Below are 23,299 nucleotides of genomic sequence, written 5' to 3' on the forward strand. Positions count from 1 at the left end.
GACCTCTCTGGACACCAGTCTTTGATGAGCCAGGAGCACTGAAGTAACAATGGCTGCAAAATGTTCCTGACTTTGGAGGGATAAAAGTCAGCTTGAGAGACAACTTATTACACCTCCAAACATGTCCGTTTGGGAAAGACTCTATTAAGTATCCCATGGGTGGACACAAGGCCTGGTCTCCTGGGTCACCTTTGGGGCACCACTGGCTAGAGATTCTTTCTCTGATGACAATCCCCACACCCCACCCTTCCCGACTCAGCGGACCAGGGGGAAGGCATGGGTATACTTAAAACATGCTTTCCCAAAAGATCCCTAATTTCTATCAGTGGTTATTATTCATGAGTCTACTGTCTCTCTTTTATGTTCTTTATGCTTTCAGATACCTTACATCCTTAGAATGAGGAGTTCAGAGTCGATCAGTTGCTATGTGATGTGGTGCATCTTTTTATTTCTTCTGAATCAATTTCTTTCAGGCACCCAGGGATTTTTCTGTCTTGCTTTGATGTTGTTGAAATTGGGGCTTACCCAGAACCCACAGAGAAGTGTCTGAGAGGGAGCAGAGTCCCAATTGTCCATCTGCATCTCCCATCCCTGGGCCATGTCTTATACATGTGATGAAATTACCCTCGATTTTCACTAATAACACTTCTGCCATTAGTACTCCCTGTTTGGTGAAGGATTTTTAAACCTGTGCCTCACTTCTCCTTTTTCATAGACACTGGGATGTTTCCTTCTTTTGGGGTGTTGGGCGGAAGGGGAAAAAAGACAGCTGGCGGGTGAGGGGAAGTGAGGAGCCTGGTGGCTGACCCCACCCCTTGGGAGCCCCCTTACCTTTCGTGGACCCGGCCTCTTTCATCCCCTAGGGTAACAGTCACCGTACAGTTTTTATTCAGGTCAAACTTCTCACTGTATAAGTGGTAGTCTGGTGTCACCCATCCGACCCAGACGCAGGAGGGGTCCTGTCCAGCAAAGATGCGGATTGCGTAGTAACACTGCTGGGGAGAGACCACAGAGGGGAGTGAGTGGCCCCCAGCTTGGGGGGCCAGACCTGACAGACCCAATAAGGAGCCCACTTGGCCCTCTTTTCTCAAAAAGCACACACTGCTCTAGAGCTGAACTGTGCTGCCCTCTAGACTTAGGATGGGCTGACTAGAGAAGCTGGCTTCCTTATTCTTCCCTTTTCTGTGGTGCTTTAGCACGGAGACAATCGAGTACTTAATCTACTAGCCTTTGCGCAGAGATACTACTGATGAAGTCAGGGCGCTGCCGTTCAGAATGGCCAGCACAGACCCCTCACCCTCTCCTGGGCATGGCCCTTGCCCTCAGAGACAGGACAGGGGGACTTCTGCTACACTTGCCCCTTCTACAGGGAAGTGCCAAGTGTTTGTTGTTGTTTTGAAAGTCGTGAAAAAGATGCTGCAAAAGAAAAAGCCCACATCGTGGCCAAAGGTGCTGCGTGTGGCCACTGGGCTCGAGGACAGGCTGTGCTGAGAACTAGAGTAGTTCTCAGAGGGCATGGTTACCATCTGCGCAGTGTCCCGCTATGCTAAGCTCACAGCTAAAGCACTGACGTAAGCTTCATCGTTTTCTTTATGAAATCGAGCACATCTATTCTCAGTGAAGTTACTTTTATGCATAGTCTGTTGTATTTTGTTGATTAAGAGATAAGAGGGTCAGCTGGACAAACTGGGGCTTGAATCTTGCCACTAGCAGCTATTAACTGGGTGACCTTGGGCAGGTCACTCGTCCTGTGTTTCAGAGTGCATCATATTGTCCATCTCGTGGGGCTGCTGCGGGAGTGCGGTGGGAAGGGGATGCCCTGCACACGGTAAGTGTGCGACCTGCTGTAGCAGCAATGGTGTTCCTGATCATGGTTAACCCACCACCGCGGAACTGCAGGATAACTTGACAGAAGGGGTGACGTGCATTTCTTCCAAAGACATTTTTTTTGGTCAGGTGCTCAAGAAGGATGAGAGAAAAAGAAATTAGCAAGTGTTGCTTTCTGACAATTGTCTAGCTAGAGAAAAGGGACCAAAATCAGCTTCCATCATCTGGACTCTTCCCTGCTCCTTCTTCTCACTTGATTGTTTTCAACATTATTCCTGGCACTGCTCAGAGAGATGGGAGAGTTGATTCATAGAAGTTTACATAAAAGAACAAACAAAAGGATTAAATGAAAGAGCCTCCCCCCCCCCCAATGTTCATTTCAGTCAGAAAGGCAGCGCTGGTCCCTGGTGGCCAATGGGCACAAGTACACAATGGTGCCCAATTAGGAGCTTGGTGGAGCTTCTGCTTTGTACTGAGTAACTGTCTTTCCTTTCCCCATTTGAGAAATGTCAGGGATGTGTTCTGGAAGCATCAAGATGGATAGTAAAAGACACAGTAATTGGCAATTAAATAGGATCTCTAGACAGATCTTTGCTGTAAGGGGCATATTACCAGGCACAACAAAGAATCAAATAATTAAAACCGTAATTGAGCACATTTACTTACTGTTGTTGTATGAGAGAGTATTTCTTGCATCTGTTTCCTGGGGCAGGGTTTTGGGGGGGGGGGGAAGATAATCCATGTTTTAGTTATTCGGCTGTATAGAGAATTCCACAACTCTGACAGGCAATTGATCTACCTTTAATGATGACGGCAAGTTTAGAAAACTATTTCCTATACATGAGCGGCCCCAGTTGGTCTTGGGACGTGGGCATTTGTAATCTGCCACCACATGCCAAGGCTGTGACTCCCATCCCCTGTCTCTCAGCCCAGCTGGTAAGTCAGAGCTAGGGGGAGGTAGGGAAGATTGAAATAACGTAGGCAGGGATACCTCTGAATACCCTGTCCTGTTCTTTCAAGTAGCTGTACTTGTTAAAAGCCACGTAGAGAGTGAAAGTCTAGAGGAAACCCGGACACGAGAGCTCCAGAGGGGCAGACATACACCAATGATTAGAAATAGACATTAAAGGAAAGAAAGACAGCAAGGAACGTATTCCTTATCAGGAAAGGAAGAAGTCCTAGCCACTCATAAGTTACACAGCTGCAGGGTTGGACCCTGGCCAGAGTTACATAAAGAAGGCACGATTTGCCTCTAGAGGCTTTTAATTTCACACAAAGGCAACAACAATTGCACCCTCTCATGCACTTATATTCCTTTTACTCCAGAAACACCGGATATGTAGGCTGCAAGGAGGCTAAGGATCTAGAGGGCTCAAGAAGAGCAGAAATGTTTCCACTAGACGTGACCCTGTTTGGCTTGACTGGTCCCCTGATTACGCATTGCACCAACACCCACATGCATGTGTATGCACACACTTGTGTACACACACATTCTGGTTTCTTTACCTCACTGAAAGCAGAGGGAGCCCTACCCACTTGTGCTCAGGCAGAGTAAGAAACAGAGAGACGGAAAGTGAACTTCAGGGCACACATGAAGAGCATGTCTGAGAGCGGGGGGCCTCGCCCTCACCTTTTCTGGAAAGCGTCACTGTCCAGACAGGGGCTGTGGCTGAAGGAGGAGTGGCACTCGACGGGCATGCTCAAGCGGCAGTAGATCATGTTGGCATTGCTGTTCTGTGTGCCGAACGTCTTGTGGGTCACCTTGAGGCATGGAGGGCTGTCCATGGTGCCATCGATCCTCACGACCTGGAAACACCATGGATCCTTACCTGACACACCCGAGGGCCTGATCTCGACCTTGTCCCTCCTTCCCTCATTGCTATTCCATATGTCATGGCTTTCTGTGAACTATAAAAGTTGTCACCAGTGATAACCAAACCGTTACTCTCACTGTTACTTGGATCCTGCTCCACAGAAAATAACAGATCTGCCTCTGGCTGGAGAAATTAGAGATTTCAGAGCACGCCCACTAGGTTTTCTGCAAGATCAAGGACGGACAACGGGTATAACAGAGGGGGTGGTATCTGGACGATGCAGCATAGCATCTGCCGAAGATAACCTTTCAGGTCAGGGGGCAAATGGCTAAAGGAGAAAATGTTTCCAAAGATTTCCCCTGTCAGTGGGCAAGAGACTATTTAAGGAAAAAGACAGCAGAAAGCCTCAAGCTCCAGGAGAGACATCATGGCTCCCTTGGAGGGGTCATCTCCCACCTGGCACATTTCCCAGCCCCACCACAATCACAGCCTGAGGGCTGAGAGACCTCTGAATACCAGGGAAATTCCCAATGCCAGCACATAGTACTGCAAGGGATGGGGCTGGAGGAGGAAAGAGCAAAACTGGGTTTTTTAAACGTGTGTGTGTGTGTGTGTGTGTGTGTGTGTGTGGTGGGGGCGGGGGCAGAGGAAGTAAAGTAAGACTTATACTAATAATAATTTTCTTATGGTCTAAGTATCCCCCTACGTTCTAGAGAACGGTTCCTATCCTGGGGTCTCTGAGTGTGCTTACCTATTTTTGTGTGGTGTGTCTATTTTTCTAACAGGGTCTCCGGATTCCATCAGTTTGTCAAAGGGGTTCTTGACCTCTAAAAGTTTATGAGCCAGCTTTCTAAAGTGCTGATCAGGGGCGCCTGGATGGCTCAGTCGGTTAAGCATCTGCCTTCGGCTCAGGTCATGATCCCAGGGTCCTGGGATTGAGCCCCACATCGGGCTCCCTGCTCAGCGGGAAGCCTGCTTCTCCCTCTCCCACTCCCCCTGCTTGTGTTCCCTCTCTTGCTGTGTCTCTGTCAAATAAATAAAATCTTAAAAAAAAAGGTGCTGATCAGGTAAGAATCATATATAAAAGTCTCTACTATTTAAGACTGTGGGGAAAGGAAAGGATTAAGAGTTGGTGCTTGTTGGATATGCACTGGAAGGTGAGTTAAAGGAACTTACCGTCAGGTGGAAGCAAGCCACTGCGTCTCATGCTTCACGGTTGCTGATCTGTCTGACTTTCCATTAGCCCCCTCCCCCACCCCCCGACCCTCCCATGAATCAAATCATGGTGGGCGCCGGCAAACAGGGGCAAGCAGATGGAGAACCAGCACCCATATCAGGCCCCTTACAATTTCTGGCTCCTCTGAGCTCCCTCCTACAAGATGAGGGTATCATAATCAATGGCTACATGTCAGCTTAAAATGCTGGAAGTAATTCTACAGAAATATATAGGACCTAAAAGACACCATGTTATGAGCTTAGAACTAGGTCTGGGACATATCATCTTGAGTAGAGGTACTGAATTTTTTCAGGAAAACAACATTTAAGGTGTTGGGATACTGTACTCATATGGCCATAGCAGTACAGAAACATCTGGAGGAAACACAGTGGCCTAAAGGCCTGGGGACTGATCTACAAGAATGTCTCTGCATGGTGGATGCCATTTGCAAGATGCCCTTGAGCTGCCCCAATAAACATGCCCACGATCACGGCTCTGAGGGTCAGCGGGGTGGCAGCTGGGAGGCAGCCCAGGCATGGACTAGATAAGCAGCTGCCTGTTGACAGGAGCATTAGCAGGAGCTTAGCGCCTTGGCCCACCTGCCCTGCCAGGGCCACCCACGATGTGTAACCTTACCTCTATATGGGGATGATCCTTTGGCACGTTGACGAACGTCGGGAGGCGCTTGCTGAACCACATCGCCACGTCGCGGTTCATGTTGACAGCAAAAGGCTCAAAGCCCTCTTGGAGGCCGCACATGGTATAGAACTTGAAGGTACCAGCATCCATCCCGAGATTCATGCGGCCGATCTGGGACAGTCCGAGAGAGCAGATGGGCACAAAGCCTGCAGAACGGTGCAAGAGAGCCTGCTTCAGCCTACAGGACCGTCGCGGGAAGCTGTGAGCACGTCAGACCTTGGCTTTCTTCCCAGCTCTGAGTCCAGGAGGAAAGATGGGACACCGTCCTTTGGCTGGCACACAGACTCAACAGGAGGTCACATGGAGTCTGTGGCTGCCATTGGTGTCTGGGGAAGAGAACTGACTTTGGTTCAACATGATTTGGGGGAGAAACAACCATCCAGCTGAGATTATTCTCCGGGTGCAAATACATATCAGCTGGAAGAGTAAAAACCAGTAAGAGGATAAGTAAAATTCTTTATCTCTGTTTTTGTTAAAACTGACGTTAGGCCCTGGGAAATTTTAAACACTGCCAAGAACAAAACAACCCAAGGAGCCTAAAGAAGGACTTGGTACAAACAGCCTGTCTCAGCCTCTTCCCCAGTGAAATGGGTGGTCTCAGGGTTCTTCCTGTTTTGAGTCTGATTCTGAACGCTGACTCTGGGGCTTTACAAAATACTGTTTACAAACTGCCAGGCCCCGAGCCTGCGTTGCGCCCCCACCCCCCAAGCAGGACGGGAGATTTCCCAGCAAGAGCAGTGGGCAGCTCCTCCCTCCCCTCCTGCACTTACGGTCTCTTTCCAAGCTTATGCCTGCATCTCGTCATATTAATAACCTGCCAGGCAGAATATTCCAGAGCAGAAGTTCAAACTGTTTGCAGGATATTTACAAATCATAATTGTGGACCGACACATCAGCAGAGCTGGGCAAGTACTAATCACCCCGGGGGGTGTGGGAGGCAGGCGTCGTGAGAGCATTTGAAAGGAGAGGAAGGGCTCTGAGGCTAGTGGCTTAAGCAGGGGCTGGAGACCCCACAAAATCAACTGGCGTCACTCCTAAGACGGGAGTGTTTATTTAAGGGGAAATTTAAAGGCTACCTTCGGGAGAATTTACATTCAACAGCAAGCGCTTTTGTCCATTGAAACCGAGGGCAAAATCCCCTCTTCCTAGAGGCAGTGCTGATACACCATTACCCGAGCCACAGAGTTTCTATGTAGATGAAGCACAGAAGTGAGAAGTAAATCACTCGCAAGCTAAATTGGTTGCTTCCAGAAACTGTCAAACTCATTTAGGACACTATTTGATACCAATTGGTATCATTTCAAATAAGAGAGCTTTAATGCAATGCTAGCACAATGAGGGTGATGTTTATACAGAGAGCCTCCGCTCAGGGACACCCGAGGACTGAAAGTAGGGGGTGGCCTGGCCCTCCGGCAGGTAGATGGACAGCTCAGATAAGCACCGCTTCAGGCAACCTCCAGAGCGGTGCTGGGCTTCTGGCAGTTTTGTGCCAGAGACTGTGATAGAGGAAAGGATCTCCTTTCTGCAGGGAGTTTTTATAAGTAAGGGACCCTTGGAAATCTGATTCTGGTGTGGAATGAGCATTGCTGGTTAGCAACATTTCTTGGGTCCCCACTGGGACAGAGGGCTCTGCAATGCACTACGAGAAGATGTAAAGGAAGGAAACGATCCTGATCCCAAGGCGCTTCTACAAACAGGGACAAAAATGGAATAGTGAGGAGTGAATGTTCTGCTGTAAAGCATCGCTACTCCCAAGACTGCATTTTGGCTTCTGCTAAAGGGGCTACCACAACCCAGAACACTGCCACCATAGTATCCGTAACTTGGAGGCAGGATCACAAAGCAGTGTCACCCTGATGTGAGCAGAGAAAGGACCTCTTAAGAGCATCGGTCTTCTCCTTTCTTCTTCTCTACTGACTTGGGTGGTGGAATGCATGAGCAGTAGGCACAAAAGCCCGAGTGGGAAGAAGCCGGGATGAGAACTTCTGATTAACTCAAGTCACACCAATAACTTCCTAGTCACAGCCCCCATGGTGATGTAAGACACATGCAGAAGGAAAACAGGTAATATGTGTGGGAAGCCTTTTTTCTAAGGGACTTGGGCTCCTCTTCATTCCTAAGCTACCAGCAAAGTGGACAGCACTTCATTGAGGACAGAATTGAAGACTTGAGGAGCTAATGGACCTGACCAAGGTCATGAGAAGGGCAAGGAGCAAAATGGGACAAGATCCCACGTACTCTGACTCATAGACCCAGCTCCAGTCAGTGTGCAAGAGAAGGGGTGAATGTTCCAGGGGATGAATGCCCCAGCTTTAAATAGCAGTCATGTCCTGGGACAGAGGATTGCACTCATTACAGAGTCCAGTGCTAGCCCTACAGGACAGCTGCAGGGGAGAGCAGAACAGAGCCTGAGAGGAGGCAGGGCTGCACCAGTTACAGATGGGAAAGACTGTCTGACACCACCTGGGCGGGCACAGCTGGGACAGCTCTGTAAAACAGCTGAAAAGAAGCTAAATCCAAAGCTTGGATCAGAAAAGAGAAAACCAAGAAAGGACCAAGAGCAAAGATAAATCCTCATAAGGTGTTAGTACTTTCTCCCGGGGAAGAATACTTGGTAACTAGATACATTGAATCAGCTCGCTCCACCTGGCTGAGAGGATCTAGCTTATGATCTTTCCATTTCTAAAAGTTTTTTTCTTGAGGCATTAAAATTTCTTGTAACTTTCTGACTCTGCCTGATAGATAAGGGTGGGGTGGGGGGGGTACAATGATGATAAATCACAACAGCTAACATTTATCAAGTACTTTCTAGGCGTTGGGCACTGGGCTTAGTGCTCTGTAGGTTTAGCTCATGATTATGCCCATTTTACAGAATAGGAAACTGAGGCTTAGCAAGCTGGATAACTTGCTCAAGGTCCGTCGCCTGGTAAACACGTAGAGCCAGCATGTGAAAAAGGCTGCCAGAGAAGCAGTCCAGAGCAAGCAATGGGGACTAAGTCCAGGATGCCTGCTTTCTAATTCTTACCAATGACTTGCTTTGTGACCTTTTCTTCACTTTCCCTAAGTGTTATGTCATTGACCAGTTTGCCTCCAGATAAAGCAGCTGGAGACCCACAACCACAAAGCACTGTCGGCCCCTTAGATGAAAAGGGCTACTTCTCAAGTGGCCACATAGCTTCCTGGAGTAAATCTGGATAAAAAGAGCACTTGGTAAGGCCACATGGCATCAGAGTGAGCAATGACTCTCATAAACAAGGGTTTGCACTTTGCACACAACTCAGTTAACCCTTAGCTTCAAATGAAACTGGAAAAGAGGACAGAAAACCAAAGGGGAAAAGAAATACCCCTCCCTATATGCAGCTTAATAGGTGCCATATGCTGACGTTATTTTTAAAGATCCATTTATTTATTTGAGAGAGAGAAAGAGAGAGAGAGAGAGAGAGAAGGAGCAGGAGGGGCAGAGGGAGAAAGAGAGAGAATCCCAAGCAGACTCCATGCTCAGCATGGAGCTTGATGCGGGGCTCGATCCCACGATACTGAGATCACAACCTGAGCCAAAACCAAGAGTCAGACGCTCAACTGACTGCACCACCTAGGCGGCCCAGTACACTGACATTTTTGAAGAGGTTTCTGGAGAAAATTTGCAAATGGCATTATCTTGAACCACGATGTGCACAGAGTTCTCTTTCCAGGAGAGGAACGGCAAGAACACAGGCATTTAAATTCTGCAGTGGACTCCAGGTTCTGCTAAATTTTGTCTCACAAGGCCCCTTGACTAGTTCTATGATTAGGAAGAGGGAGAGCCAGGGGGGCCATCTTCTTCTAATTCAGGAGCTCGGAAAAAAAAAAACAAAAAAACCTCGTTCCCTAGAAAATCTAAACCAGGGACCCTTTGTGAATCCATTTCAAGCTGCGGAAAGACATGAGAGCAGCTCACTACCGGTAAAGGAACAACTGAGATCTTGGAGAGCGGTGGTTAGAGGAGCGCCCAGGCCATTGCCCGGGCGTTGCTGAGAGTCTCCCTCCAGTAGCACGTGCTCTCCCCATTCATTTTCATTTCTTGCTAGGCCTCAGGAAGATGGAGTTCAGGGGCAGGACGGAGGTCGTCAGGAGCCTTGTAGCCAGCACCTGAAATGAGGGGCTGCGCTGCCTGGCTCTAGCTGCTTTGGGCACCTTAGCACCCACCTGGAGTGAGAATGGCGGGGGACCCTCGGGACCCGTGTGGTTTGCTTGCAGATGGCAGGGACACCTCCTGCAGGTACGTTTCATGTGCCACCTACGGAAGAGCTGCCAGCAGAGCTGGGGGATCTGCAGAGCCCTGACGAGCCCCTGGGAGGAACAGCCCAGAGGCCCCCCCTGCAGAAAGCAAAGCTGCAGCGGAGCATTTTGTCTCCCTGGGGAGCGGGGAGCGCCCGGCAGGGAGGCGGCCCGGGAGACTGCAGGAAAGCCGCGCTCCGCCTAACAGGACGTTCAGAATTGTATCTTCCTTTCCTTTTTTTATATTTTATTTATTTATTTGAGAGAGAGAGAGAGAGAGAGAGCACATCAGAGGGAGAGGCAGACTCCCTGCTGAGCAGGGAGCCCGATGCGGGGCTCGATCCCAGGACTCCAGGATCATGACCTGAGCCAAAGGCAGTCGCTTAACCAACTGAGCCGCCCAGGCGCCTCATGTATCTTCCTTTCCTTAAATAAAAAAGAAGACTAATAGCAAAAGTTTCACCAGGGAAGCTTCTGAGCTTCCAGATGCTATGAGGTGACAACACAGAGAACTGTGATGGTCCAGGCCGGGGATTCGAGTAGGGAACAATGATTAGGACACTCCTAATGAGGCAGATAAGCATGTATCAACTATGATGCTGAAGAGGATGGAGATAACAATTTAGAAATAACCCAGGGGAAAACAGTCAAGCTTTGGAATGCCTGTCCCCACCCCTTCCCCCAAAGGACTAGAAACTTCCCACCAGCACCACTTCCACTGGGGGAATGGCCTGAATCCAGGCTGGGTTACTGGCAACCAGAACATAAGCCTAGACGGGATTCTGCTTTATGGGGGCTACTGTGCACAAAATGCTTTATTTTCAACAGCTGCTTTTCATAACAGCTCAAGGCAAGAATTGCTGCCACTTTCCACCTTATGCAGAGAGCAGAGAGTGGCTAGAGGGCTATTCCAGGCCTCTGGGTTATTGTTATCAAAGAATGGCATGCTGACTTCCTTTTAACTGTCCTTCTGCAGACTCCTGAGCCATCACAAACAGAAAGAGCCTTCTAGTTATCTTGTCTTTGTATTATTAAATTGCAGTACAACATTACAGCATAATATGTTAACACAATATGGTACAATTCTATTATAAAACAGCTCACTAATAATAGACTTTGCTATTCTGAAGGTCAGATCATGTCCCCATACACAAAAGGTCTAGGAGGCATTTCTTTCATTACAACACAGATTGTAATGAAAAGCAGAGTTACTGTAAAACATCCCTCTTCTTTATAGTATTCTGCTCAAACCCTACAACAGCTCCCACATCTGAGTCAAGTCCAAGGGCGCTTGGCCAGGTTAGACAACACAAATTTCTTGAATGAAAAGACTGAGTCTTGGTATTAGAGGCTGTCACCTACACCTTCTCTATCTTCACAGCTTTGTCTTCCATAAATTCCATGCATAAATCTTCCAGACTCCTGCACCCTTTCCTGCCTTTTCCCGATTCCACACTATTACTCACACTACTCATACACTATTATTCTAACTGTAGTTATACCCCCAGAAGGGAATACTCTGCTTCTTAGGGGTGGACTTCTCAGATTCTTCATTTCACATTTAGTTCCAAGCCTGTATTTCTAGAATTTCCTTTCTGTATTCCTCATTTGCCATTTCTAACATACTACATTGTGTTATGAGTTCTCTTTTCATATTTGTGTGTTATTTATTTTTACAACAAGAAAATGAGCCCCTTCGCATTGCTATGGCTTGCATTTATATATACTTTGGACCACTGTTTCTCACGCTTTAATGTGCAAACCATTGGAGTATGTTGTCAGCAGTTTGGCATGGGGGCCTGAGATCCTGCATTTCTCACACATGGGCTACACTTTGAGGAGCAAGGCTTTAGACTTTACAGAGTTCTCATAATTCTGCACAACAGACAAGATTCTTAGCTCTTCCTTATGTGGGGCCAAAGCCTTGTAGGTAAGTAACCTCCCTTGGTTCGTACACAGTAGAGCCAGGAGAAGGTCCCTGGTCCTTGGACTCTTTTTCCTTAGGGAGCTACTTTCCTTGGGGATGAGCCTGAGTCTTCTAGTTCTTCCTTCTGGCCTCAAGATGAGAGCACTGTGTGTGGTGGGTACTTGGCAGATAGTGGTTTCCCAAGCACAGTGTCAGAAGGGGGCTCTTCTATCCTGCCCTCCTATCCTACACATTTCAATTGCTGTGCCTCTGAGTGGCACAGAAGTCATTCTTTCTGCTGGTAATGTCTTTCCCACATGTGTCCGAGACCAGGATTCTTTGCAGAAGGCATGAAAATATGACCCCATCTGGCTTCAGTTGTCTTGTCTTTCTAGGAAAAGACATTGACTTGCAACCTTTCTATTTCCCCAAATATGTGGCTTGTAGAAAAACCTTAAAAGTTCTCTTAGAGTACAGTTAGGTACAGATAATAGGTGTCCCTAAAAAGCATGAAAAGGATTTATAAAGTTAAAAATTCTGCCAATAAAGGATATTTATGCTATTATACATACAGTTACACATATTTCTGCTGTTCTTGCTTAGGTAGTTTTATCTTTTTTAGCTTGCTAGGTGAAAATGGTTTCTTTTTGTAGAGTTTCAGAAATTTAGAGCTAACAGGAGCCCTAATCCTTTACAGAGGGGGGAGACGAGGTTAAACAAAGTCAACCCAAGATGTCACAGGTGGAGAGGGGTAGAGGCAGGGGGAGAGCCCAGGTCACCTGACCCAGAGTGGCCTCTTGCCTTCTCAACTACTCCGCCTTGTCCTCGTCTATAATGAAGAAGAGAGAGGGCCAGCATCAAGCATAGGGGCATACATACAGTGGGTATTAAGTCATCTCCCTGGAACTTTCTATCTGAGAAGGATGTCGGAACTTATATGGTCCATCCTCTAATTTTCTGGTATAGAGGAAGGAAGTGAAGCCCAGAGAGGTCAAGCCAAGACTCTCTAGGAGCCACACAGCCTGTCAGGAGCAAGTCAGCTGACTCACAGTGCAGTGCTCCTTCTCCTATACGCGGCCCACCACGTTTGTACATAACGTGGTTATGCGGACAGGAAATGAGAAACGCTCACGGCTGCTCTGTGTAGCTGGAGGCGCTGGCCTGGCTGCCGTCTGTTCAGGGCCATCAATGAGTGCGACTGTGCTTGGGTGTCGCAGCATGTCTGAATTCCAAAACAAATTATATTTCATTCAAGGGAACAGCTAAGTCGAACTTTTATGTCTCAATGGTTCTCATCAAAGCATAAAGTTCAATTACACAAACATGCAGACTGACACTGACTTTTCTATTCTCCCAGGGCCTAAGTCCATATGCAATTAGCATTTCCTTTGTAATACTGGGAAACCTTAACAGGCCAAGGCGCAGAGGGTAGGGAACCCGAGGAGAGCGTCTTAATCTATCTAGAAGTTCAGAACTTATATTTATGTTGTAATACCAACTATCACCATTGTTTGTCTTGACTCTTCAAAAATGATAGTACACCACCAGAGTTTCAAGGAGGCAGATGAGCTCACCCAGCTCTCCCTGGATTTTCCCTCAATTCACAGAGCTGGAATGGGGGTGGGGGAAGGTGGTAGATTTACCATTCTCAATCTCGTAATCAGCGAAGGCGAGTTCAGAGCCCTTGTTGGTGATCAGCAGCTCCCCATTCAGTGTGAAGATCATCGAAGCATCATCCAGGTTAATCATACAGCCAACCACATCCCCTGGCTGCCATGTACGTCCAAAATACCCGCTGCCCTGATGCCACCGCTGGCCCTAGGAAACAAGACCCCAGGGCTTAGAGGACTGGAGGTCCTAAAAACCCCCACCCAGCTGAAGAAATGACTCCACAAGCAATTTCTCCTAACTGGTAGTGCTACCTGGTTTCTACAAGGTACTCATCCCTCTACCAGGGACAACTCACATGGAGGAATGACCTAGCTCACAAATGAAACCGAGTTACATAGGCTCATCAGAAAAGGTAGTTGGAGTCTCCCAATACCTAGCCGGCCATGACAGCAAGCAGAACTCGCTCTGGGACAAAGTGGTAAGATTTCCGCACATACTAGCTGCAGTGTGTTCTGTGACCCTCCTCTGGAATGGAGGCAATGGGCTCAAGTACAAGGGCAGATATGGAGGTTACAGAAAGGATGTGGGCACACAGTCCTCTCCTTTATCAGAGCAAACAGCAAAGTGACCATAGCTAGGTCATGATCACTTGATGATCTAAATTAGCCAGTGGTGGGGGTGACTCACTTTGAAGCCAGAGATCCAGACACTCAGTACTTCCAATTTCCAGGGAAATGTTTGGAGCAGAGAAACTTGGACTGGGGACATGCAGACACTATCCAGACTCACCCTGCTGCCTTCGAACACAAAGGCTTGGTCATCAGCGCCCAGCTCAATGTCAGGCCGACAGCCCGGCCTGGCCCAGCCAACGCGCATGTCTCCTCCGGTAACCACCTCAAACTCAAAATACCACTTTCCAGATCTCACTGCATAAGACCGCTCTACCCGGAAAAATCGAATCTTGTCTATGCTGACTTTCTCCACAGCTGGGTCAGCTATTGTGAGAAGGAGAGGAGCAGAGGGTGCAGGAGGTAAAGAGAGAACACAGGCCTTTAATAATTAGGTAGCATTCCTCAAAAGAATTTCACAACAACAAAGACTGACAGACCTACCACTACCCAACATGGCCTTTTGTTCCTAATAGAATAATCACCATTATCATCATATCATAATCAGAATATAAGCTAACACTCACTGAGTGATTACTTTGTGGTAGATCCTTTAGAAACTATACATAGCAACAATCCTATGAGGTCGGTAATACTGTCTTCACTTTACAGATGAAAAAATTGAGGCTCAGAAAAGTTTACTTTTCAAGATCACAGAGCCCATAAGCTGAGCAGAGAGTAAGGATTTGAACCCAGATTTGTCTTACGCCAAATCTATCCTCTTAATCGCTTGTAATACACCCTAATTTGCCTATAGTACTCCTTAGGTATGGGATGACATGACATGTTCATCAATTATGGGCTGGTGATTTTAATCAGTGCTAGAATTCAATTTAGAGATGAGACAGCCTGGCCCCAAAGTAAGCTGGTATTCACGTGTTTGGTAAATAAGAGAAATAAAGGTTTTGTGACCAAATATCCCAAAAAGATCAGCTAAGCTGTAGGATCACTTATTCCCCACAGGATTGGGTCACAGAAGTGCTCACCATAGAAACTCATCACAGAGTTTAAACATGGTTCTCCTCCCTCCTCCCCTCACTTGTTAAAATACGCCATTTAGTTTAGTGCTCTTCGGTACGAATATCATTTCTAATAGTACATGTTAGACTTATTCGAAGTCACATTTCTGCAGAAGAGGACCGGTTTAGTCAACCGGGACCAGAATGAACAATCTCAACTCATTACCCAGTTCTTGGTCCGATGGCTCAATGTTATAGCCGTAACCAACAAATGTGCGAACAGCTTCACGAAGGCTGTCCCTATTGGACTTCTTGGTACGCTCATCCAGTAATACATATGGCACCAGCCGGGGATTTCTTTTGTTCTTCAAATCCTGTGTGAAGCCAGAAAAAAGAGGTTCTAAGAAAATACATTTCATCTTTACCAAGAGCTTGTCCCACTTACATAGTACCAGCCACAAACCTGGCTTCCTCGTTTCAGCCTACCAGCTCTTCTTCCCCCAGTGCCTTGATATTTAGCAATATACTCATTTACTACTTCGCTTCAGGATTAAATGAATATAAATGGAAAGGTTTTGCTAATGTTCAAAGCTAGCATTAAAAAGCACATTTTTTTTTAAAGATTTTATTTATTTATTTGACAGAGAGAGACACAGTGAGAGAGGGAACACAAGCAGGGGGAGTGGGAGAGGGAGAAGCAGACCTCCCGCTGAGCAGGGAGCCCGATGCAGGGCTCGATCCCAGGACCCCGGGATCATGACCTGAGCCGAAGGCAGGCGCTTAACGACTGAGCCACCCAGGCGCCCCTAAAAAGCACATTTTAATAATGCCAGCCTGTGAATAAAGTGAAGTGTCATGAAATTGGTTAGAAACCTCTATTCCCAAGGCAAGGCGGATGGGGATTTACGTAACTATTCCCCTGTGGAAGACCATGCCATGATTTAAACTGTTAGAGTCTCCTCACAACAGTCGCTCCACAGAGAAACAACGTAGAGAAACACCTGTGTTCACAGAGAAACATCAGAAAAGGTGGCAGAGCCATGGGGGGTCCATTTCATTGTAGTAGGCACACATTTGTATTAGAGTCCTCCTCATTTCCTTAGGGAGGACTAAGACGACAATAGCAATGATTGCAGTCATAAGTCACTATAAACGAACATGCCCGACACGCTGTTTTGAGCTCCCTTTCCCCCTCTCCACCATGATTTCCATAGTTGTGGTCTTCTTGGTTTCCAGACATGTGCAGAGCTAGAGGCTCAGGCATGAACAAACATGTGTACACACAACTACCCCTGAACTTCCCTGATAGCAATCCGGGTACTTAAAGAGATGAGGGATTACTTTAAGGAGAGATGGTTTGGCTCTAAACTCCACCTAATTCTATGCTGGTCCCTGGTTCTTGGGCTGTCTGCTGTGTAAGCCAAGAAGTCTGCCCAGGAGTCCTGGCCCAATGGGCTAAAGTAAGGGGCACAGGCTTCTTGGTGGGCTGGTTTGCCCCTCTCCTTCCCCTCCTTTCCACCTTCAGCGGTAGATACCTGGGACCGTCCCAGAAACACTGCTGACCTATAATGCTGATTTGTGGAAGGCTTACCCTGGCCTTGCAGAGTGGCATGAAAGCTCAGGTCTCCAGGAGGCAAACAGCAAGACAGGGAATGAGGGAAGATGCAGCCAGTGGGCACATACAAGGGAACACGATCGTAAGTGAACCAGACTAACAAGGGAAAGGTAAGCCTATCCATTTCTGCAAAATTGGAATTATGCCTAGAGTTAATGTCAATGTGACCATTACAAATTCCATCCAGTCCCCTGATTCTATAAATAACGAGTGTGCTGAGGCACGAGGGATAGAGTGCAAGGGCAGCTTCCATCTTCCAATCTAATACCCACCAAAGCAAAATGGCATTTTGATGGATGACCACATCTCCTAGCTTTTGCAGCAGGCTTGACCCAGCACTCCTCACCTGTTGGATGCCATAGGTCCATCCTTGTTTTATTCTGTCTTTGGCCCAAACGTTATGTGCATTTTCCGCAAGCTTATCCACTAAAATTTCTTGAGGAGGGAACAGCTTCACATCAGACAGATCCAAAGGGGCTGGCTTGTAGCCATTGGACATCATATAGCTACAAGTAAAAAAGTATATATTTTTTGAACAGATCTCTATGACTCCCCCATTCCAGATCTTAGCACATGGTAAGAACACCATGAACATAAGGCTACAGTCTCAGGTTCTACCCTCTGGCAGAATGGATAGCTCAGCTCTCTTTCAAGTCCTTAGATGAAGCCCTCATACACCATCCTTTTTGCCAATGTGTGTCACAGATTCCAAAGACTGTTGCAGAAAGTGGATGGTCAGAGCAATTCAGCCTCATTTCGAAGAAACCCACTTGTGTGCCTGAGCAACGAGGGGCACATTCAGTGTGCTGCAGTGTTATGTACAGCCCCTTCAACTCCCACAGCAGCAAAGGTTACAACCAGATCGGCAAGGACAAGACCTTGAGCCAAAAGATTTCTTATAAATCAGTGGAGAATGATTACTCAATCTCAGAAAGTTAAACCTTTACTTTGGGACTTAGGAAAGAAAATCATGACCTCCAAGGATTTGTGAGCTGGAGTGACCTTCACGGTATGCTGTTCAATCCAGGAACCACAGCCCCAAATGTCTGTAATTTGGTAGGTAATTTGATAGCTCATGTGAAGATGGGAAAAGGCTGAGTATGAGCCCGGGTAGATACACTGCATGAATGGAGAGGGCCGGGGCCTGCTGCAGAGGGACTCGCAGGAAAGTAGCTGATCGTAGCTATGTGGGAACGGGAGTCTGGAGGCACCCATGTCCCTGGGGCCACTGAGTGCCCACATCAGAGCCAGAACCCGAATGTTGCTGACTTGTAGACCAGGGCTCTGTCTACATAGGAACTGCCGAGCAGCGTAAGATGCAGGGGCTGCTACAGGCATTAAATACTGCCCATCATCCACCTTCGTGGGATGTCGGATCCTGGGCAGAGTCAACATGGGCTGACTGTTGAGCACTGACCCCAGCAGCCTGATCAGCAAGTTACCCCTCCAGCTTCTGCCTCGCAGATGTGCCGCTCTCAGCATCTGGACTTGCCTCTGCGAGTGGCACCTGGCAGCTTGGGAGTGTCACAGGGAAGAAGGGGAAGATAAACATTTGATTAAAGCTGGTGCCACCGTGGCTCAGAAGTAATTATGACACCTGCGTGTGCATGGAGGGTGAGCAAGTGAGCGAGCCAGTGGAGGTGCCAGGGAGCCCACATCCGAGTGTGTAAGAACGGGTGCCTCTCTGTGATTGTACAAGTGAGAGGGAGAATAGGACACAGGCAGATTTAGGGGCCGAATTTAATCTTGGCAGAGACAACCGTTTCCACAAAGGACTTATCAGGCTGGCCCAGTGCCAGAGGAGTGAATCTTTGCTGTGGCTACCAATCATTCTCAAGCCCCTGTGGCCAACTGGTGTTCTTACAGGCCAAAGGCTGTGTACCCCTCTGAGAGCCACATCTCCAGGCTTAGAACTAACGATAGCGATGTAGGTTCTCGCCGAAGGAGCGAAAAGAGGGAAAGCCTGGAAACACTTGTACTTTGGCAGACTTCTGCCTGGAATTTACAGTGCAGTCGAAAAACTGGAAGAGGCATCCTCAACGGGTGCTAGCAAGCATCTGGGGCCATCACCTGCCTTTGTGCACGGGTCTCCCATCCGCCCAGTTAAAAAATTCAGACTGAAGCATGCAAGTCTTCAGTCATTAAAAAAAAAAAAATCACTTACTTTTTGGGCAATTTGACCTTCTTGAGATCCTCCTCAGCAGCTGGATTCACATGAGCAATGTGGCAGCCCAGGGCCAGGAGGGTTCTGTAATGTCACAGAGGGAGAGGACAAGGGTCTGCTTGATGCAGGGCGGCAAGAACCCTCAGCTGCATCGGAGCTGATCCATAACAATGGTGGATGTGTTCCTTACTATGCTAAATCCTCCTGTGGCATGAATAATCACCATTTCCGCTCGTTTACCAGAATGCATCATGTTTTCAAGGCAAGAGACATACCTTCGCAATATGGTTGTAAGGCATTAAATCACCTGCTCACGGTTTAGTCCACATTCAATTCAATTAAACACTTACTTTAAGGTTTCAGTTGACATTTGTAGGTTATAATTCTTCTCAGTTTCAGGCAGCTTTGAAAACTCCACGAGACAGGGGTGTTGTCTTTTATTGTCGTCCCGTATCTAGGTGACAACATAAGGAAAAATACAATTTGAGTTTTGACAATAGGCACTGCCCTGGAAAACAGAAAAGGACATGCTTTGAAAGATGGCCCAGGCAATCCGTATCAGGCAAGACAAAGACAGTTATTTGCTGATAGTCAAATAGACAATCTCCTCTCTAGTCAATGATACACACAGTCCCTGAAGTTGCCAGTGGTTTGTGCTCTGTGGATGTTTATTTTTTTAAAATTTTTTTATTTAAATTCAATTAGCCAATATATGGTACATCATTATTTTCAGATGTAGTGTTCAATGATTCATCAGTTGCGTATAACCCCGGTGCTTATCATATCACGTGCCCTCAATACCCAACCCCCCATTACCCCATCCCCCCACCCATCTCCCTTTCCGCAACCCTCAGTTTGTTTCCCAGAGTCAAGAGTCTCTCATGGTTTGTCTCCCTCTCTGATTTCTTCCCATTCAGTTTTCCCTCCCTTCCCCTATGATTCTCTGAGCTGTTTCTTATATTCCACATATGAGTGAAAACATACGATCCTGTGGATTTGTTTCTATTCAAGTGTCTGCATTCAGAACATATTCTCGCAGAGAAACAATTTTATACATGGTAGCCATGTTTCTGCCAGTCCCAAATTCATGGAACCAAAATGCCCCCTGCACCGTAGCATTCTCAGAACATAAAGGACTATAGAATCTGTCCAATAGACAGCACTGTCCAACAGAAATATAAAGTCAGCCACAAATGTGAACCACATTTGTAATTTCAAATTTTCGAATAGCCACATGAGAAGAGCAAAGATAAACAGGTGAAGTTCACCTTAATGATATATTTCATTTAACCCAATATCTAAAAATATTATCATTTTAACAAGCCATTTAGTCTAAGAAATCATTTCAGACATTCTATATTAATTTTTCATAGCAAGTCTTCGAAATCCAGTGCATTTTAGAATTATAGGGCATTTCAATTCAGACTAGTCACATTTCAAGTGCTCCACAGTCGCTTGTGGCTCATGACTCTTATATTGGACAGTACAGATCTAGACATTAATTAATGCATTCATTCAGCAAACCTTTGTCAAGTGTCTCCTACGTGGTAGGTACTGAGTTAGACATTAGGAGTTCAATGGTGAGCCGGGATAGCCCCAGGCCCATAAAGAATATAGTCTAATGGGGTAGAGAGCAGTAATAAAATAATCATAGAAATATATATATTATTGCAATTGTGAGTAGTTCTCCCAAGGAGAGGTCTGTGGTGTTATAAAAGCATACAGCAGAGAGGTGGGTCATATAGAAGGTGAATCCTTTATGGTAGCTTTATCAATATGTAAGTGTTAGAGCGCAGGGACCCTTTCAGTAACGAAGCTGGAATGTGCGTAATTTGAGGGTGTCAGGGTCATAGGAAGCTCCACAACTCACTTATCCTTGTGCCTTCAGACATGACCTTACACAAATCACAGAACAAAGTCAATTAACATCCTCTTTGAAAAATGCTTTCTAGTGCAAGAGATTCTGTAACCTCCTCTGAGTGTCTTAGCGATCATCTGAAAACCATATCAAACAAATTCTGATCCAAAACAATGAATCAGCCTTTTTTTTTTTTTTTTTTTGCCTCTCATGCAGAAGAGGACAGCTTTTTCTGAAGGGGAAAGGAATAATGAAAGTTCTGAAGGAGGTCCTGGGAAACGACTGTGCTCAATATTCCCCTAATAGAGGAAACCCTTTCCGAGTAAGAAGGGAGGTAAACCCCCACTTCTGTCGGTGCAGAGCTGGCCTCCCCAGCACCCTTGACCGCACTCAGACAGACAACTGAGCAAGGCTTAGAGCATCAGCTACACAGGGGGCAGTAAGAAGGAATGAGTTTTGGCTCATGTGGTTCCCTCCCTCATTTGAGTCTTTCAAGAACCCTCCCAGGTAACAAGGCCATCCAGCCCTCTGCCCCAGCCTGGCCACTGGAACACAGACCTTGCCAAAAGTCCAGCCAAGCTCTATTTTATTCATTCCCCAAAGCTCGTGAATGTTTTCAGCCAGTCTGTCTCGGATCTTTTCTAGGTGAGGGGGCAAAACAACCTAAAAGGAAAAGGAACAAGTGTGAAGTCAACAGTACAAGAACTAAACATATTGAAACCTATCATAAAAATGTATGTGGATAAGGTGCCACAGTTGAATTCACTACACGTATCCCAGCAGAGGCTGCTCCCAGAGGTTCCTTTTTCCCCAGAAGGACTATACTGTTGCAACCCACCCTTTTTAACCCAGATGCTTCCAGAGGTTCCTTCCTCTCTGGGCTTCCTCTTTGCCCATCCTTTCTCAGTCTTCCTGGTAGATATTTGTGTTCTATATTCTTCCCATGTGAATGCTTCCCTGGGCCTCCCCTCCCCTCTGTCCATGCTCTCTCCTTGGGAGATCTCACCTAGCCATAGACGGTCACTCTCAAGTCTGTATGTCTCTAGCCATGGTCTCTCCCGAAGTTCAGACCTACAGTTCCAACTGTCCACAAGATTTTCCCACCAAAGTAAACCCAACATGCTATTCAAAACTGAATTCATGTCTTTCCTTCAAAACCTTTTCTCTTCCTGTTTTTCTTCTCTCTTTTTGTTGAATGGCCCACCATTGCTTCAAGCCTGGAAATCAATCCTAGTGTCTTCCCTCTCGGCATGACTTGCCCTCTCCCACACTGCCATCAAATCAGTCACACAATTGATCATGTTCATTTTTGAAGTATCTTTCTGAAGGCCCCCCTGCTCTAATCTACTAAACCTTTTCTCCTTGGACCATTGTAAGAGCCTCACAGTTGGTCTCCTCAACTGCCCACCAATCTACCCTCCACACTGTGGCCAGAGTGATGAGTCTACAACAACAAAAGCACATCACAGCACTCGCCTCCTGGGTGTCTCCAAGTGTTCCTTGAACTCCCGAGACACAAACTAGATGTGTTTGTTAACCAAGTATACAATGTCCTCCTTCAGTTCTTCCACTGTGGTCCTCCCCAACACATTCCCGCCAAACTTCTTGATTCTCACCAAAGGTCACACTGTTTCACAGTTCTGTGTCCTTGCACTTGCAAACTTTACCCTTATTAATCCCCCCACAACACACGTAATATGTACACACACACACACACACACACACACCCCTCTATGCATAGCAGATGACAAGGACACACACAAGGACACTCTCCTAGACCAGGCTCTAGATGGGAACCTCTAGAATCCTAGTTTTCTAGTCTAGATGGGAACCCTAGTTTTCCAGCTAGGCTCTATTTTTGGGCCTTGTTCTCAAGACCCCAGTTGTCGAAAGGATCCTGCTAAATCAGTTTGGCGAGAATCCACCTCCCTTGATAGCTAATCACCCCTCCCCCCACCTCTGTGTCTGATCAAATTTCCTCCTCCCCTCACCATCCCCCAGGTGATATCAGATCGCTCTGTCCTGCCTTCAGATAGAATCCTGTGAGATCAATTTAGCAAGAATCCATCCCAACCCCTGAGGTTTCTCTTAGTAATTTCCCTTCCACTGACTCTCCCCACCTCCCCAACTTGCTCTCCTTGGCTCTAAATCCCCACTTGTTTTTATTGTACTCAGAACCAAGCCTGGCTCTACACTGGAGTTCCTTTTCCCGTATTTACTTAGCTCCTAAGTAAGATCTGTTTTCACTGCTTTAACTGCTGTCCAGCTCTGATTTTAATCCAAACACCCTTAGTAGCCATCCTTCTAAATTTAGCTCAACTTCCCTTTGGGAAGTCTTCCCCAATTACCTCCAGGGAGAGTTTCTCTGAGTTTTCCTGGCACTTTGCTTGTATCTCTCCATAGAGGTCACACCCTGGGGGCCCAAGTTGTTCCTCCTTTCCTTCCTCTGATTTTTAAAAATTTAGTACCACTGTGACTGCAATAATAATAATAATTATTATTCTCATGTTTATCCCTTGGCAACTTTTAAGAAATGGGAGATGAATAGATAAAGATGTGGTCCATATATACAATGGAATATTACTCAGCCATCAGAAAAGATGAATACCAACTTCTACATCAACATGGATGGGACTGGAAGAGAAGATCATGGAGAAAAACAGCAATAACATATTTAACCTATGTGTATAGTCACTATCTGCCTT

General features: G+C 46.7%; 1 protein-coding gene across 1 annotated transcript in view; it reads right to left on the minus strand.

Annotated features, from left to right (window-relative positions):
- Window positions 1-23,299, minus strand: part of RYR3 (ryanodine receptor 3) — a 504,411-nt gene that overhangs the window by 179,280 nt on the left and 301,832 nt on the right. Inside the window, exons 21-31 of the mRNA XM_032417231.1 lie at window positions 21,153-21,257; window positions 19,087-19,190; window positions 18,737-18,820; window positions 16,919-17,078; window positions 15,184-15,331; window positions 14,120-14,325; window positions 13,363-13,537; window positions 5,494-5,702; window positions 3,458-3,633; window positions 2,494-2,530; window positions 832-995 (exon numbers count right to left, since the gene is read on the minus strand). Coding sequence (XP_032273122.1) covers window positions 832-995; window positions 2,494-2,530; window positions 3,458-3,633; window positions 5,494-5,702; window positions 13,363-13,537; window positions 14,120-14,325; window positions 15,184-15,331; window positions 16,919-17,078; window positions 18,737-18,820; window positions 19,087-19,190; window positions 21,153-21,257 — 1,568 coding nt within the window. The remainder of the gene's footprint in view (window positions 1-831; window positions 996-2,493; window positions 2,531-3,457; window positions 3,634-5,493; window positions 5,703-13,362; window positions 13,538-14,119; window positions 14,326-15,183; window positions 15,332-16,918; window positions 17,079-18,736; window positions 18,821-19,086; window positions 19,191-21,152; window positions 21,258-23,299) is intronic.

The sequence above is a fragment of the Phoca vitulina genome, unplaced genomic scaffold (assembly GCF_004348235.1).
Source record: "Phoca vitulina isolate PV1807 unplaced genomic scaffold, GSC_HSeal_1.0 scaffold20, whole genome shotgun sequence".
Classification (NCBI taxonomy): domain Eukaryota; kingdom Metazoa; phylum Chordata; class Mammalia; order Carnivora; family Phocidae; genus Phoca; species Phoca vitulina.